Source organism: Triturus cristatus, chromosome 3_1 (genome assembly GCF_964204655.1).
Source record: "Triturus cristatus chromosome 3_1, aTriCri1.1, whole genome shotgun sequence".
Taxonomy (NCBI): domain Eukaryota; kingdom Metazoa; phylum Chordata; class Amphibia; order Caudata; family Salamandridae; genus Triturus; species Triturus cristatus.
Genome location: NC_140583.1, coordinates 1,158,144,990 through 1,158,164,169, shown reverse-complemented (window position 1 = coordinate 1,158,164,169; position 19,180 = coordinate 1,158,144,990). Strand labels below are relative to the sequence as shown.

General features: G+C 41.9%; 1 protein-coding gene across 8 annotated transcripts in view; it reads right to left on the bottom strand.

Moving 5' to 3' along the window:
• Positions 1 to 17,724, bottom strand: part of LOC146861679 (zinc finger protein 10-like) — a 495,345-nt gene extending 477,621 nt beyond the window's left edge. For 3 of the 8 annotated variants that reach the window (XM_085646041.1, XM_085646038.1, XM_085646042.1), the window contains exon 1: positions 17,450 to 17,698. In XM_085646041.1, coding sequence (XP_085502167.1) covers positions 17,450 to 17,473 — 24 coding nt within the window. In that variant the 5' untranslated portion in view covers positions 17,474 to 17,698. Of the gene's footprint in view, positions 1 to 17,386 lie in introns of all 8 variants that reach the window. The other 5 variants (XM_085646035.1, XM_085646039.1, XM_085646040.1 and 2 more) reach the window with 3 other exon arrangements.
• Between the last annotated feature and the right edge of the window lie 1,456 nt (positions 17,725 to 19,180).

Genomic DNA, 19,180 nt, shown 5'->3' with positions numbered 1-19,180 from the left:
GGCACAGAGCGGAGTGGCGTACAGTGGAATAGCGTACAGTGGAGTGGTGTACACTGCAATGAGGTAGAGTGGCATTGAGTGTGATAGCTTATAAAAGAGTGACACAGAGTGTACTGGCATAGAGTGGAGTGGTGCAGAGTGGAGTGTGGTAGATTAAACATGGATGAACGGATGTAGATGTAGTGTGGCAGGAATACACACTATGAGTTGTAAATGGTACTTTTTGGTAGTAGGTGTAAATAGGGTAAGTGGTTTAAAAGTTATAAGTGTTAAAATACTTAGTTACATATTGTGCCATGGTATACTCCTGCAGTAAGTTCACAGTATACCTCGGCACATGCTGATAAGAAGGCAGTATATGACTGGCTAATGTCAGCCTCTACAAAAAGTAAAAGGCAGCCATGTAGTTTACAGCATTCCCTCGCTGTGTTCTGGGTTAGGGCGTTAGATATAGGTATGTAGTAGGTTTCATTACACCTTTATTACAGTGGTACTAGGTAGAGAAATGTATTTATATTTGTCTATATATTTTTACAGCACTTAATGGAGAACCGCATTATGTTTTTTATATTTTTTTAAGTAGCACAGTTATTTGTAAGTATTACTGCAGTACTTCATATACTTTTTTGTAATGAATAAAATATGTGCAAAAATACACTGTATTACACTATATTTGTAAAATACAGTGTTCTACGGTGTATTTTTTTTTTTTTTACATATTTATTTATTTCAAGTATTGCAGTACTTCCTAGGAAATACTACAGTATTCCGTATATTTTAAAAAAAATATAGAAACTTATAAATAATTTCCCCTACCTATTAGCACTTCAATATAATGGTAATAGGTAGGCAAAAAATATATAACCTAACACTTGCCTATAGCTAAAACTGTAACCAAGAACACAGCCAAAGTGTGCCAAAAACCATGGCTGCGTTTTACCTTTGTAAAGGCAGTCATTACCCAATCATATAATGCCTTGTCATTGCTATGTACCAGGGTACTCTCTAAATACCACAACATTTCATGAAACTACAGCGATAACAGATATCACCAAGTTAAAACCCCTTGTAATTGAAAAAGTACTTACCTGTAGTACCCAAAAGGATCATCTGCACACCATAATCTAAAATCCTGCCAATTTCATGAAAATTCATTCAACTATTTGTGTGCTACCTCTGATACAAATGTCTATTGAAAATACATTAGTGGAAAAACATGTTTTGTGACCCCCTTTTATATTTGCATCCCCTTGTCCAATCACAACGAAGCATCTCATCCTCTGCAATGTAGAAAATGCTATAGGCCTGGGAACGTTTTGTAGGGATTCTTACAATTTGGGCAAAGTTATTACCGAATAATAATCCAAGGAATTCCTATACATGGAAGTCCTAACTATAACTACAGAGTGGCTAATGCTGATTCTGACAGCGTGCTACAGATCTTTGTGACACTGCAGTACTATAACAACCTAAATCGATGTATAGACTCTTATAAGCTTGTCTGTGGGCTTTTGAAAGATGAAAAATAAATCGGATATTTCAAAAGATTAAGCATTTTTGATGGGTGTCACTGTATTTTCACTTGTATTCACTTAAAAAGGATATTCACAGTGAAGTTAGGTCACTTGTGAGGGGCTGGCTGCTGAACATCATTGAACAATAGACCCTTTGTCAACCATTGCTGTGAAGGACTGAGGGGTGAGCAAGTACGTGTTAGATGATCATGGTAGATTGGGTGCAGGGTCTAATCACAGGCGATGCCCAGCATCCAAGCCTGTGTTGTGCGTGGCCGAAGGTTAGTAGGGCTTGGCCATGTGCTGAGGTTTGGGCGCAGGGTCTGGCCACAGTGCAAGCCCAGCAACAAACCCCTATTGTATATTGAATGCAGGGTCTGGGGTGACATTGGACCCTTGCAGAAAACCACCACTGTGTATGCCCGAAGTACGTGCATGGTGGGGGTTGGCCCCTTGTGTAGGTGTGGGTGCAAACCCCAAGCACAGGCTAAGCCCTGTGTCAAACTTGCCCTATGCAAGGCTGAAGATCATGTACAGTGGAGATTTGATGCTTGAGGAAGGTTGGGTGCAAGGCCCTGCTTGAAGGCTAGGCTTTGAGTTCATGTCCTGATGTGGATTGGATGCAATGTCTGGCCGGAGGCTAAGATTAGGCTATCATGAGTGATGTCATTTAACATGTCATAAGAGATGTAATTTGTGAGGTCATAAGCAGTGCATGATGGGGCGTAAGATATAGTTAGGCCACTAAACTATAAAATGCACAGATCCGTGGTTTTGGGGGGTTTTAACGTTAGCTCGTATTTCATTCCAGCAGCTACAAATAGCACCAGTTTAACTGTTGTTCTTTTCTGTGAATTTCTTGTTTGTTTGTTTTTTTAAACATAAGTTAAGGTCTTAGCACCTATGAGGAAAGTGGTTTATTATATGGTGTGGGGGTGTACCTCATTATGTAATAAACTCACAAACCCATCTTGAGTCCACTCAGATTTGTCCGAAAGACCTTAGCTCAATCCTGGGTAGCTGTGGTTTTGAGCAGCAAAGCATTGTCAAAGGAATAAGTGTAGTGCACTTAGAAGAACCAAAACAATTAAACAAGAAAGGAACACAAAATCCGACACCAATTAAAAAAATAGCTCTTATATTTATGAATTTTTAGACACCAAAAGGAACAAAATCCATTAGAGGGTTCAGGAGATATAAATGATTAAGCAAATAATAAATCCCTGCTTTTCATTCAAATTGCAAATAAGCATTGGCAGCTAGCACAGTTAGCAATTACTAGGAAAACTTTTGGAAACTTAGATAAAGTAGTGTCTGGTTACTCCGACCGGCTTTGGTTGACCAACTCTGACAGGGACCAAGACACCGGGCCAATAAGGCTTGACACAACAGTTCCCTTGCATTTAAAACACTCTCCAAGTCCCGTTTGGCAATACACATCAATGGAATGACCCTGATGCAAGGGATGCAGGATGCTGTGGATGCTGATCTGCTGATGGGGGTCTTCCTGGGACTACTCATTCATCCACGAATGGGGGCTGCGACTTTTGCTATAGGTGTCGAAGTCCCCAGAAGCCCTGTTGAAGTCCAGACAATAAAACAGTTGGTCTCCTATGACAGCCAAGCCAGTGATTCCCTTTAACTTAGGCTAGTGTCTGTCTTGGGTAGCCAAACTACAGTCTGACGACTCTCCCGGATTCAACAGACTCTGGTGAAATGTTCGCGCATCTAGACTTGCTCCCTCAGGCTGCCCTTCGGTGGACAGTAGTGGCCAAACAACTTGTAGCTACCAACTAGCCTTTTCAGCTTTTGTGGTTGGTGCAGTGAAGTCCAGTCTTCAGTTGTAGCCTGACTTTGGCAAGCCCAGGGAACAACAGGGTAGTCATTTTTCAGTCCTCTATCCAGTACAGACGTGATCGGAGGTATGGGTGCCCGGGTTTTCCTTTTTATGCTATGGACTTGCCTGCAGGGGAAGCGGATCCTACTGGACAATGGGCTACCAGGTCCCCTCATGCCTGATGACTACTTCTTGCATGGCCTGGCATCACAAGATGGCAGAACCTGTCTCTCGTGTGTGGTTCTTGATAGCCCACGCTGTAGGTGTGCCAACCAGAGTGCTACAGACCCACAGTAAAACTGATTTGGCAACTGTTAGTCCCTCTCTGTCCTGAATCCAACCTGTCTACCAGAACAAATCCCTCTTGTGTGTGTCTTCCCCATGACACTCGCCTTTTGGGCTCCCACCCTGGTTTGCCTTCCTGCCAGGAACAGGTAACACCTCTTCCAATGGCAGACCCTTTGTGTTCCGTCCTGAGAGTCGTTCACACCACCCCCCAGGACAGCAAAATGCTTTCTCGTGGCCAGCAACAATAAACGTAGGCAGACGTGTTGCTTGAATTGAAACACATCCAATTTTCCTTGATAGTTGTAATAGTTAAGTGTCCTTTCTAACCAACAGCCTGTCTGGTCATCAGAACGGAGTACTTGAGACTAGGTCTCTGATGTGGTCTAAGGTAGACTGTCTATTCGTTCGTACACAGGAACTACCCCTTTATCCTTACGTCCCTCCATTCTCATACCCAGTCAGTACCTTTGAGATGGGTAACACCTCTGACAGGAGACAAAAACAGAAAGTAAAATCGGTCCCACCCACCTCTGGGTGTAACAAGCATTGGCATAGCCAATAGGTCTTGCTTTTGGGACCTTATAAGTATTAAGTTATGCAGCACAATATCCTTGGTGCAACAACATTAACTGTTGCAGGGTTAAACACTTATAAGGCCCCAAAGGTGAGACCTATTGGCGATGCCAATGCTTGTTTTTTTTTTTTTTTTTTAAAGGACAGCCAATGCTTGTTTTTTTTTTGTGTTTTTTTTTTAAAGGACAAGCAGTGCTATCAGGCTCCGGCTGCCACTTAGAGGTAGAGAGAGAGGTGTGTAGAGAGAGAGGGAGAGGTGTGTAGAGAGAGAGAGAGAGAGAGAGAGAGAGGTGTGTAGAGCGAGAGAGAGAGAGGGATAGAGAGAGAGGGATAGAGAGAGAGGGATAGAGAGAGAGGGATAGAGAGAGAGGGGTAGAGGGGTAGAGAGAGAGAGGGGTAGAGAGAGAGAGGTAGAGAGGGAGGTAGCGAGACAGATAGAGAGAGGTAGAGAGAGAGGTAGAGAGAGGGGTAGAGAGGTAGAGAGAGAGGTAGAGAGAGGGGTAGAGAGGTAGAGAGAGAGGTAGAGAGAGAGAGAGGGTGGAGGAAGAGAGGTAGAGAGAGAGAGGTAGAGAGAGAGAGTGTGGAGGAAGAGAGAGAGAGGTAGAGGTAGAGAGAGAGGGGTAGAGAGAGAGGGTGGAGGAAGAGAGAGAGAGGGTGGAGGAAGCACGTGTGTGTACGGGTCCAGGAAATGGCGCATCACATAGGGTTGTGCAAAATTTGTTTTTGCATAATTAAGCGAAACTTGGCAAACATTACAGGCAATTGTACAATATTCAAAACCCACATTTAGCATTATATTTTTCTGTGAAATGTATCCTTGTGTCTATTTTGGATAGAAGAACACATTTCGCGCTCTACTAAAAAAAAACACAAAAACAACACATGTTGCAAGCAAGAGCTTCCAGTGTTCTTGTCGTTCACATTGTTTGACTGCTCTTGAGGTAAAATGTGGCATAATTCCGGGAATTTCACGTGACACGCAGAACGCGAAAGCCCCAGAAATGACGCGAGATTACGCCGACGACCCACAAGTCTCACCTGGGACAAGTATTAACCTCCCTGTCCAATCCATCCCTAGCAAGCTACTGTTTGTATATTTGTTATAACAATTAAGGGCATGCATTGCAGGCGTTCTACGGTATGGTGCAGTTTCTGCTTCCCAAAGCGCTACGACTGCCAGACTCCAGGTGCTGGACGTACCACTATGGATTGATAGAGCTGAAGAGTCAGAAGCGCAGCTGCGCCCCCTCCCCCCACGGTTGGAAAAGGAAAGGTTTGAAGAGTCCACTCAGAGGAGCTGGAGGGACGCTGACACCGGAAGGGCGGACAAGAGTTAAATCATATATTTCTGCTCCGTGCTGCCTCGACACCGACAGAACTGCATGTTCAGGCTAGGTAGGTTTATTCGGGTGTGCGCTAAATTGTTTTAACTAATTAATCCATCCCTAGCAAGCAGCTGTTTGTATATTTGTCATAACAATTAAGGGCAAGGGGATGTGTTTGGCTTTGTCTGGGGTTGCTTTTTATGAGTAACTGATTTGGAAACTACTTTTTGAGAGTGAGGGCCCTCTGCGTTAAAAAAAACATAAATACCACTTTTCGAAAATACATAAGTGGATCAGCTTTCAGCAATGTTTTGAGATGCATTAGCATGTATATGTTTTGCCTATGGAGTTTCCTGTTTGCCGTTCAATGAAAAATGCGCGTGGCAGGTTTACGTCAGTGCTGGCCTACCCGACCGTTACTTACAAGGGCTGCCATCACACCACTTAAGCTTCAAATCTATCATGGCTGTCAGCCACAGAGGTGGTTCCTGTTATAACACGTTCCACATCTTTGCCCATTTTAAGATGCCAAAGGGCACACATTGCTCTGGAAATGCGAATGACCTCCGTCACCTTTGCCCCCAGGCTGCCTGCCCAGTCTTCCCCCTAAGGGCGACGGGATAACGGCACATTCCAAGTCTCCTGTGTGTGTGTGTGCTTCCAGCGGCGGGGAGGAATGTGGGCCTGGCTGGTCCTGTCTTACATTAATTAGTACATGTAGAAAAAAAACATGGCGCACACACACATTTAAACAAACAAATCTATAAGTAACCAAAAGGATCGCCATATATTTGCATGAATGTCGCATGATGCGAAAAGACAGAATAGGTAGAAAATAAAACTAAACGTTGTAGCAACGAACGGGCACATCTATGTCTTTTAGCAAACAAATGCTCAAAAGTCAGTTAAGGGTTGATCAATTCAACTTTGATGTCCCCCCTCCCTTCAAGCTGCTGCTCGTCTCTTGTGTGACGAGCGGACGAGCAGTTAGGGGGAGAATGGAGGGGGTAGTGAGAGCAGAGAGCAAGGGGGTGGAGGAGCATGATTCACGCGCTGTAAGGCTTAATGAGCCATTACAGAAAGCAAGATGGCAGCTGTGCACGTTCACACGCGCGTAGCCGCACGCTTGAGGCCAGCAAAAGCCTTTGGCAGCACTTTTAAAACTCCACTCCTAAATGTCTCGCCAGACCAGCGCATGCGCTGGCTCAGGCGAGACCTAGAAAGGGTTACTTATCCTATGTCATTTCCTGTTTTTTCTCTCTCAGTCTCGGAATGGAGAGGTTTGGATTGCAAAACAAAGGAATCCTCCCTGAACATTAAACTCACATTTTTCCCCCAAAAAATATTTAGATTTTCAAAACCTGCAAGCATAGCTTTAAGACAACAATACAATAGCTGTTTAAGTACTGTAGGCACCCACATAAAAAGAGAGACAATGGTACAAACATTATCACCATATTACATTATGTAAACATGAATGGCATTATTTTATTGCTGAGAAGGACTTGTGGTATCATTACAAGTAAGTCCATAGTGATCTATACATCACCCCCATATTTTGTGGAATTTGCGCGTGCAACCTCTGCATTTGAATGCTACTCTTTCCACAGCCATAAATAAATCCATACCCTTCCTCCTTTCAGCAAAATTGGGTGTCTCAAAAGTTCCCCATCTCTTAGCTAAATCTCACTGGGGGACTACGATCCCAGATTACATAACAGTAGTTTCATACATGGTAGATCAACATCTTTAAGTATGCCTAGGAGGAGATATTTGGGATCATCAGGAATTTGGGTCTCCAATATCGCACTTAATTATGACCGTATTTGACACCAGTAAATCTGTATATAAGGACACAACCATAAAGAGTGAATGAAATCTCCCCGGTCTCTTTCACACCACAGACAATCCGACAAGGATGCTCTGCCCATCTTAAGGAGACAGGCCCTGTCATAGTATATCCTGTGCAGAATTCCCAGTTGTATAAGACATAACCGGGATCTGATTGGCACTTCCCGTGGCAACATTAGAGCCACTTCACAGTCAATATCTTCGAGTGTACCTACGTCTACTTCCCATTTTAGTCTAAGTTTTTGGAGGGTATAAGGCGTGTTATTGTCATTGGCGACTCGCCAAGGGAGTGCTGTGGGGCGGGGTAGTAGAATCAGACATACGAAGGACAGGAGTAAGGTAAGTAATTAAATAAATATAACAATTTACCTTGCGCGCGCTGCATCGCCAACTTGAGTTTAGTAATTTCTTTCAGGGGTTTACCCATCCATAGTGGTGTTTCCCGCATGATTTTTTGCTTCTACCCTATATAAGAATTTGTCTTGTCCCAAGTTTCCAAAATAATTTGGATAGCTGATAGGAGAGTGAATTTCCTAGTAGCACCGTAGAGTAAATGTTGATATGAGAGTCTGGAATTGAGTCTGTTCTAGGGCAGAGTTGGGATGACCCATCCACATATACCCAGTCAGTGATGGCTATAAAATGAGACACCCAGTTGTAGGCCCGGAGATCAGGGAGGCCTGTGCCTCTATTATATGGGCTGCGTTGTAATTTACCAAGTGCTATTATCGGATTACCGTCATTACACAGGAGTTTCCTCAGTTCGCTCTCGATGCCCGTAAACACCTCATCTGGGATTCTATAATGTGTGTTTTGGAAAGCGTCTATGAATTTTGGAAGAGTAATCATTATGAATATTGCCGCTCTTCCCAAGAGTGTCAGGGGTGAGTTGCTTCCAGCGGGCTGCATCCGATTGGAAATCCTTTACTGCTCCGGGTCTGACGTGGCATAGATTCCTAAATATTGGAACCCTTCCCTTGCTATTTTGACTTGTCGTGGGAGGTCGGCCAGGTCAACACGTCTGCCGACAGGAAAGCGTAAGGACTTTTCCCAATTTATTGTATATCCAGAGTAGGAACTATAGGGTTCAAACACATGGAAGAAAGCAGGGATTGAGTCTGTGGGTCGAGTGAGATAAAGCAGAATGTCATTCCCGTACATGAGGATTTTTTCTCCTGGGATGGGAGAGCCCTCCATTTGGAAACCTTTAATGTCAGGGTGAGTCCGAAGAAGACAAGCCAGAGGCTCCAAGGTTAGGGCAAAGAGGAGAGGAGAAAGTGGGCAGCCCTGCCGGGTTCCTCACTTAATGGGGAAGTTGAGAGACAACATATTATTTACCCCGACTGCGCCCACTGGTTTTGTGTATAATAGGTTTATCCATTCTCGTAAATGGCGTTTGAATCCTAGCTTCGGCAGGGTTTGCGCCATGAAAGGCCAGTGAATTGCTTCAAATTCCTTTTCAGCATCGAGTGAGATAAAAAAGGTGGGGGTCTCGCCTATTTTAGGCCTGTACAATACAATTATGGAGTCTACGCAAGTTCCCTCTGGTGGATCGTTTCGGCAAAAAGCCGGATTGATCATTGTGGACTAAGGAGGTGATCACTTTTAGTAGTCTGGTGGCTAATATGGTAGCCAAGACCTTAGTTTACGTGTTTACTAAGAAAATTGGATTTTCACAGCTTATGGATGATGATAATAGTGGCCCTACGGAGGTCTGGTGGGAGGATACTATCTTCCCTTGCTTTGTGGTAGAGGTGGAGTACGTGGGGAGCTAGTATTTCACATTGTTTTTAAAAAAATGTGTCTGGGAGGCCTTTAAGGCTGAGGGTCTTTCCATGATTTCAGTGAAGGATGGTATTTTGGACTTTTTCGAGGGTTATCTCCGCATCAAGAAAAACACGGTCATATCTGGGCAGGGTTAGAAATTCAATCTCTGCAAGGTAGTCACCAATTTGGGTAGGATTCACCAAGGGTCGTTCGTCATACAGGGCAGTATAATATCTCGAGAATTCCTTTAGTATTTCTCTGCCTGGGGAATATAGAGTACCCTGTATCTGGGATACACACTTGACTAAGACTTTTTGTTGGCTCAGCCAGGCCATCAGTTAACCGGCTTTGTCGCCAACTTCATTGAGGCGATGTATGTGGCAAGCATATGCTGGTGAACTGCGTCAGTGGCCAGTTCGATATAGTCCGATGTCAGGATGTCGATACTACGGATAATAACGAATGTTTAACTCACATTTTCAAGCAATTAAAAGAGCTACTACTCTAAAAGTATTGGGGTGGACAGGGTTCAAGTGTGGTATTAATTTTTATCCCTTTCACCCATTTCTTGTGATATTGCTTCATTTTCAAATTTTTACTTGATGTGTTCCATAAAGATTTGTTAATATCTACCCTAAGATCCCAATGGACTGCTATCCAAGCTTTCCGTGAGCACTGGGGGCTTTGGAAAGACTAATATGCAAATTTCAAGGCTACTAATGTGTTTTGCTAACTCCAGAACCTGCAGTAGACCTTCAGTTTCCCTCTAGGATATTCATTTGATGATAAAAGTGTTACAAAGGGTGCCCTTTGCACCTATGCCTTCTGTTGACCTTCAATACTTGACAGTGAAGGTTGCTTTCTTTCGAGCGTACAAACCAGTAAGGGAATCCATGTTGTTCCTGCTTACATTTCGCATGTTCTACTTAATCTTGTATTCCTTAAGAGTGTTTGCTTTTTCCAGGATGCTGTGTTCAGGTATACTGTTTTTTACAAGCAGCATATTAATCTTGAATAGTGTATACTTTGAATTGAGTCACATCAAGGTGTTGATAATAGAGTATGATGGATTTGTGGCTGAAGGCAGTGCGAGTTTCTCTCAGTGCTTGTCAGGAGGTCAAGAAGGTGAACAGAATACATGGTCATTCAATCCTTGGCTTCGCTGCAAAGCGCACAGTAAAATGGTCGCATATGTCAGTTGCAATTGTGATCCTTTGTAAATGTATTGATAAGGTGGCACTCTAAAGAAATCTTAGTTTAGATGTTTAAGCCATGGGCTGGGCTTGGCGCCTTAGGAACATGGCGGCGCCCGAGTGAGTCTCCTCGGAGCAGCGCGGCGGGTTTGCGCTATCCCGCTCATTCAGCACACTTGGAGCGGAGCTGCGGGTGGCGGAAAACGTTGTGCCTGCGATGTTGCCTCCAGCGCTCCTGATTTTCATGTTGGTATCTTGTTTTACTTGAAGATACATTCAGCTACGGAGCGGTGCGAATCACGGCCGCCATTTTGTGAGTGAAGATTCTCCTGAAATGCCGATACTCCACCAAGCTCCTCACTAAGGCGGTATGCATTTTCGCTAACTCCCATTCATGGCACAGCTCATTTAACCACTTGTCATCTTTAATGACTGTTCATTTGCCTGCCTGGCCGTATCTACAGTGTTCATTCTCTATTTTCTCCTCATGCTGAGGGAAGTTTAAACGGCAGCCATTTTAGACCAACCTACATTACCACAACTGGATCTACATTTGTTTTCATCATCTTACGCTCACACGGTGGGTGCAACTCGGACACAGCAACTATTTTTGCTTAATGCTTGACAGGATCCCACCTTATTAATGGTTGTTGTTAAGTCTGCCTCTCTCATGAAATGCGTATATTCTCTGTATGTATTTTCCTAACAATAGACTGTCTGGTTATTAACCCCTGCCACATTGCCTTATATGGGAAATGTAATTCTGTGATAAATTAATACCATTTACTTGACCATTGGCATGGAAACGTTTTGAGCTCCTATAATTTTGCAAGCTTGGTTAACTTTCTTTATCCACCAATTAATAGAATTTACAGTTGACCTCTACTGGCCTGGTACCGTATCTCCCATCATACATACTTTTTCTCCGTACTGTTTTGCATGGCCAGACCCAAAAAAACTGGTCCTCGCTTCTAGATCCACTCACTCTTATATTAAGAACTCCAGAATCTTCTCAGAATTCGCCAAGATGGAAGACTCTGTATTGTTTTCACTCAAGGGGCCATTACGTCAAACTCTGCTCCTTCACCGGCTGGGAAGTCTACAATAAAACGCCTGAAAAAGGACCCTCCCTCTCCACCAAAGCACTCCTCTCCTGCCTCATTGGAGTTGTTGTTGGAAGAGATACGGGCCCTCCGACCTTTTATGGAGGAAACAAATGCCAAGTTACAATTCCTTACTGAGAATTGGTCTCAGATAGACGAAAGACTTACGGTAGTTGAACATAGCATGTCTTCTTTTGGGATTACTGACTAAGGTCAATGCACTACAATCTCAAGTTTCCACATTACAAAAACAGGTCGAAGACCTTGAAAACCGCAATAGGAGAAATAATCTACGTATCTATGGCCTACCGGAGGGAAGTGAGGGCTTGGACTCTTTTCCCTAAGTCCTTTCTTCCAACGTTACTTCATATGCCAGAGGATACTTCGCTTAATATCCAACGAGCTCACAGGCTTGGTCGTCAGACATCAAATGCATCAACGTCACGAAGACCGAGAGGAGTCATACTATACTTCCTCGAATATACAGACTTACTAAAGGTTCTTGCAGCTGTCAAATCAATTCAACGTGTTGTGTGGTCTGGTTCGACTTTATTCTTTTCACAAGATTTCATCCTTGCCTTTTTAAGGTCACCTACCAAAACAGAACGACAACCTACGAAGATCCACTGAAACTACAGAGCTTCATAAACTCTTGCAAAACAGAGGCCATGGATTCTTCAGGAGCTTCATCATCTCATACCATTTAGTTTAATGAATTTGTTAGAATTATTCTTTTCTCAGTTGCTGCACTGGTTTAATAATCCATAATTGTTCACTTTATTGTTGTACTATGTTGCATCTTTACATGTTTCCAATCTGATATTAATGTGCTTTCACTTGACTTAGTTACAACAATTTTCTTAATTATTTCCTTTTTGTCTTTCACAGAACTGTTGATGATTGCCTCTCGCTGTTGTCTTGTCAAACGTGGCGTGTTTCCTTCTTCGTCCTCCGCATCGTCGAACTTGGGCGTGCCACTTGTTCCATGTGGTTTCACCCCCCCCGCCTCATCCCGGTTTGATATCTTTAGGTATGTCCTTTTTCCCATTCCCCCCTTTTTTCCTCTCTCTCTCTCTTGCCTTCCTTTTCTTGTTTCCTTTGGTTCTCTCAAGTATTTTGATTACGCTTTCACCCTACTCATCATCTTTTAATTTAATCGATCTTGTACTCCTACAACTCACTCTTTATCTCTTCTAATTTATACTATATGGTTACTCCTTTACTTCGTTCAATTTTTCTCTACTATGCCTTTGGTTGCTTAGCAGATAATCTGGATCCGTATCTTATGCTTTTCTCTCTAATTATTTTATGTCTTTGAAATTATTGTCGTGGAATGTCAGGGTCTGAATTCGCCTATAAAAAGACAAAGGGTTTTGACTCATTTAGCTAAATTAGAAACTGATATAGCATGTATACAAGAGTCTCATTTAATGGCTGAAGAATCTTTAAAATTGAGGAGGGGTTGGGTTGGGGACGTTTTATTTTCTCCAGGAGACGGTAAACGTAATGTAGTTTTAATTCTTTGTCGTAAATCACTCTCTTTTAAGCACCTCTCTCAATGTTCTGATAAGGATGGTCGATGGGTATGTATTAAGTTGTTGATTGGGAATGCTCCGGTTTCTTTACTTAATGTATATGCCCCCACCGCTGGCGAGTCCTCATTTTGGACCTCCTTAGCCCAACAAATTACTCATTGCATTGATGATAATTTTATTTTGGCAGGCGACTGCAATCAAGTTATAGACCCCTTCATTGATCGCAATTCAACAGTCTCTTTTATCCCAAACATGGCGCACAAACTTTTTGTTCAAACCATTGGACAACACAAACTTATTGATGCTTGGAGACTTTGCAACCCTATCACAAGAGAGTATACTTATTATTCTCCAGTCCATCATACTCAATCACGTATTGATTACTTTTTTATTTCCCACAATGTTTCCCAATCATTATTAGCTGCTGATATTGGGTCTATCTTAATATCGGATCATGCCCCTCTATCTATCCAGCTTGATATCTTACAAAAAACTGGCACTCCTAGAAGATGGCGTTTTAATAATGCTCTTCTTCTGGACTCATCGTTTACAACCTCCTTCATTTCCTTTTTCAAATAATATTTTTTATTCAATCAAAACTATAATATATCTCCTTCGGTTGTTTGGGACGCTTTCAAAGCATCAGCCAGAGATTTTACTATTGGTTATGTCTCCAAGAAACGTAGGATAGCACGTGAATTAACCAACAACCTCCTAAACAAGATAAAGAAACTGGAGCATTCTTACTACTCTTCTAAATCAAAAGATTGTTTATCTGCGCTCATAAATGCTAAGTTACAATTTAATAAGGAGTCCACGGATAATGCCTCATTATAGCTATTAAAATCTAGTGCAAAATTCTATGGTAGTCAGAACAAAGCAGGAAAAGTCTTAGCAAGCTATCTGAAAGTGAAACATAAACTCAATATTGAATCTATCATGGATGAACATTCAACACTGAAATGTAAAGACGCAGAAATCCTGAACGAATTTTTGCTTTTTTATAAATCACTTTATACCTCAGAGATTCCCCCCTCACAACAACCAACATATCTCCCAGTTTTTTTCTACAATTCATCACTCCTCAGACATCCGACATGACCTTTCATCCCTGGAATCTAATCTTTCACAAAATGAACTCCTCACTGCCTTGCAAACTCTTAAAAAGGATAAAGCCCCAGGCCCAGATGGTTTTACCGTTGAGTTTTTTCTACATTTCGCAAAGCTGTTACTTTCTAAACTCCACAACCATTTAGACTCTTTTTTTGCTTTCAGGAGGCTCTTTTGGCTCTTTCTCAGAAGGATTAATTTGCCTTAACCCCAAAGACGGTAAAGACTTAAAATATTGCAAAAGTTATCGACCTATATCATTAGTCAACATTGACTATAAAATGTTCTCAAAAGCTTTAGCCATGCGCTTAGATTCTCATTTACCCAACTTGGTAGGAATGGAACAATCTGGTTTTGTTAAGGGCCGTCTTATCACAGATAATACTTGTTTATTTTTTTATGTTTTGTCTAAATCTTCTCACTCATCCCAATCCTTAGCAGCAATAGCTTTAGATGCAGAAAAAGCATTTGATAGAGTTGAGTGTGCCTACCTTTTTCACACTCTTAAATGGTTCGGTTTCGGTCCCAAAATCATATCTCTAATATCACTCCTTTATTCAAACCCACGTGCAGAGGTATGTGCTAATGGCGCTACATCCTCATACTTTGATTTAGGTAGAGGTGTTCGCCAAGGTTGGCCTTTATCCCCTTTTCTTTTCAATCTAGCCCTTGAACCTTTTTTGTCCAAAATACGCCAAAACCAAGACATACATGGGTTCGATGTGCAAATCAAACTTGCAGCTTATGCTGATGACATACTGTTATTTATTTAAAAACCACAGACCTCTATCCCTGCCTTTTTACAGGAAGTCGAATCCCTTTCCTCTGTTTTTGGGTACAAGTTGAACAAGGATAAATGCGAGATATTACCTCTAACTAAATATACCTTTAAAGATGATTTTGTCATTTAAAATTTCGCATGGAGTCCCAATCACGTCAAATATTTAGGTTTACATTTTACACCTTCCATTACCGATACAATCTCCTTGTGCATGAATAAGTGTATACATATGGTCTCAGAACTAACCGCCAAATGGAATCCTCTATATCTATCTTGGTGGGGTCGACTAGACACCATAAACATGATGATGACTCCTATAATACTGTATGCAGTTTCTAACATCCCAACTTCCATTCCATTAAAATTGTTTAAAAAGATTAACTCTATACTTTCCTCTTTTTTGTGGAATAATAAAAAAATCACGCTTGTCACTATCGAAACTTATACGTCCTAAGTCAGAAGGAGGGGTCAATTTTCCTGATTTTCCCACTTATCAGAAGTCCTTTTTACTTCGTCAATCCTCGAATTGGCTTGCGGATCCCTCAGAAGGCTGTCCTTTATGGACTACATTTAAACGCCTTTTTTATCCCCCTTTTCCTTTCAAGAATATATTTATTTTTCTCGAAAGCCACAATCCCTATCCACCCCTATACTTAAACACACTTGTAAAATTTTGAGCTGGAATTCACCACCAATTCCTTTGGACTTTGACTCTTTTCTCAAATCCACAATTTGGCATAATAAGTTAGTAGTGATACGGGGTGACCTTTTTACTGGAAATCTTGGTGACACAAAGGCCTAATTTGGGTTAATCATTTGTTTGCGCAGAATGAAATGTTGTCTTTTTCTCTACTCAGTGAACTCTTTAACCTGCCCCGGGTCCTTTCAATCTAAATATAACCTTTTGAGACAAGCCCTTCTCAGCGCTTGTGCTCAATTTGCACCTCTCGCCGCCTTCACTCTCTCCCCAGTCAATATACTACACACCTTGCTTTGCACCAAACCTAAGGCTTCTGCTATCTACAGTCAATAAGTTCTTCACATACTATAAGAGAAAAAACAAAGGTGGAACTTGCTTGGGAAGCGGATCTGGGAGTTGACTGGTCAAAGTCCTTGTGGAATAAAATTTGGACTAAGATCAGAAAGTCCTCGAGGGCTGCAAACACCACGCAGACCCTCTTTTTCATATACAGTATACTTTTGCTTTGCCCGGTTACTCTAAACAGGAGACATACCGCTACGCTTGATACTTGCTGGACTTGCTCATCTCCACTGGCAGACTTGAATCACTTGTTATTTTTGTGTTCGCCTGTTAGCAATTTTTGGAGAAGTGTATGGTCCCAAATCAACTAATCTTTGGCTCCAGTTTCCCTTTTTCAGCTGCCCACGTGTTCCTGGGAAGTGAATCCCCTATTTGGGCAAATCATACCTCCAATACTGAAATCATTGATTTACTATTGGCGGTTACCTTCCAACAAATAACCAAAAATTGGAAAGATTTTGCAAAGATATCATATCAGGCGTGGTGGTATGCCATTTGCCACAATCATAGATTAGATACTTCTTTTGTCTATCCTATTCATATGGTTACGAAACGATTAAGCTTACGGTTACCTGTTACATTGTTTATTGATGCCAGTGCTAAAAGATCATTGTCTCTGAACCCTGACCAACAAGAAGTTTTTCAACCTCCATGACTTTCCTAATGTTGCTTTGTACTTCTTTTATGTAATACATTTTTATTTTGTATATGCCAATCCAATTTAGCTAGTTTATGCTGCTCTTTTCTTCAGGTGGTCTATTTGGTTTATATTTCCAATTATTTTTGATCCTAAGAGTTACTTTGCTTAAGGTGAAAATTTACTGTTTTATTATATTATGTATTGACATCTTTATCTCCTTAATAAACTTACTTTTGAACTTAGATGTTTAAGCCACCTCTTAATTATATAGGCCACGCCCCTCTCCGGACCCGCCAAACATCCATTTAAAGCCCTGCATAGAGTACGTGAATCTTATAAACCCAGGGGTGGGTTGGCGTATCTTACATTGTTTATTCTTTCTCCTGTGAGGGATAGGGCCCTCTTCAAAAGTAATTACTGTGATGAGGACTAAAAGTAACGAAGGCTACCAGAAAGTAGCCGGGCATTATTAGCCTTGCCGCGGAGGGTACGTGCTGAGAGTACGTGCTGAGGGTACGTGTTGGAGTTCATGTGTGACAAGGAAGGAGTCAGCATGCTGCGTAATGACTGGTAACGTATATAACATCTGTCAGGGAAGCGCAAGCAGTTTCAATGTAACCGAAATGTATTATTTAAAGTATTTCACATGTGGCAGGCTGGCATGAGTATTAATATCAAGCTAAATACTGCAGATCCCCTCACATTTCACCGGTTGACAGATACATAGCAGATTATCTATTCACCATGCTATGCACGACTAGAAACAGGATAAGAATATTGATTACATCTGTAAACTGAGTAAAACCTTCCAAACTCTGGACGCTCACCTTTTTACAGGCGGTCGTTCCTTCACCCACCAGACTCAGAGCCCTTTCCAGCACAGGACTCACCTCCACTGAACCCTTCCAGGACATTTCTCCCCAGTGATTCTTGAATATGTTCCTCTTCAGGGACCTCCCGCTACGATGTATGTCGTCTCTCTGGCAGACTTAAATGAGGAGGTGCCGATGTTTTGCGAGCCCTGAAACAGGCGAGTGAGTTACTCCTTGTGAGCCTGTTATTGCGATCAAAGATACCACTTTCTAAAGGGCATTCCCAAAGAAACACTAATCCGTAGGACAGGTTCATCAACAAACCTCGAGAGCATATTCCAAAGTGAAACACTAATCACCAGGACCTGCTCACTGCGATCATCAAGACGGAGCGCGCGCGCGCACTCTGACGTCTTATTTCCTAGGCTATGCGTATGGTACAAGTGCAGCAGGAAATTGTATTTATTTTATTTTATTTAATGCGCTTTTATATAGCGCGAACTTTACCCGAAGGTGTCAGAGCGCTTCACAATAGGAACAGTAATGATACATGAGGAGAAAATTACAAGTGAGCATGTTAAAAAAGCAAACGTTACGTTACATGAGGCAATAGTGACAACTGTGCATGTATCAAGAGCAAACAAAATACAAGAGGTAGCAAACGATACATTACAAGAGGAAAAAGTGACGTGTGCATGTTGCAAAAGCGTACAAAGTACAAGTAGAGGTATAATACTGCAATAAATGGCAGACACTCAAAACACAAGAAGAAACTTTACGTTACATGAGGCAATGGTGGCAATTGTGCATGTATCAAAAGAAAACAAAATACAAGAGGTAGCAAACGATACGTTACAAGAGGAAAGGTGATGTGTGCATGTTACAAATGAGTACAAAATCCAAGTAGAAGTATAATACTCAGTGCTTTAAATGGAAAAAAAATAAGTGCAGGGACTCATCAAATGTAGTTAGGGGTGTGGCTAGTGGGCGGGGCTAGGGGCGGGGCTAGGGTGGGATATCATGCAATGGCACTGCTTCCATCTGATGAGTATTCATTTTGTACTTGCATTATCCTTGTTAATAATCTCAAATTACCCATATGTGCAGATACCCTCTGCACATGGAACATAACACATGCTTAGTAATTAATAGCCATTTTGCTGTTATGACCCACTAAAATATGTATGCAGCCCATTCCACTTAAAGTGATCTCGACATATTCTGTGTGGGGTTTGGACAGAAATGTTTTCACACTGCTCAACACTGATTTTTAAACCTTCCTTGTCTGATCATGAGCTGTTGCTATGATTTAGGCCAGCATGTGATGTTGGGCTGCCAAGGTACTATCTTGTGCAAGTGATGTGGGGTCCTGGTTCAGCCCTATCAGACCTTGCCTCTGGAATTTCAGATCTTTGCTCTGTACCTTGTTTCTCACAGAGAACACAGACCATGAAAAGATCAGGATGAGCTCACGAAGACTAGCACTTAGTTCATAATGGCATGCATGCAAAACCTTGTGAAACAGAGGGGAGACTTTTAGCTTTAAATTAAATTTGAACTTTCTCATCCTTTTTCCTTCATTCTCAAGAAAGCTAACAGAAAATAACAATAAAATGTATCTCTCTAATAACTCTTAGGTATTTCAAATATGTTGACATGTATACATTGGGGGTCTGTAATGTGAGTGGCCATGGTCCTTCCACCTATCTTTACTACATGAAAGGAAATTGCAGGGGGAAACTCTGGCACAGCAGCTTTAACATGCACACTCCTAGACTACTGCTTTACCATTTATTTCTTTTAAACCAG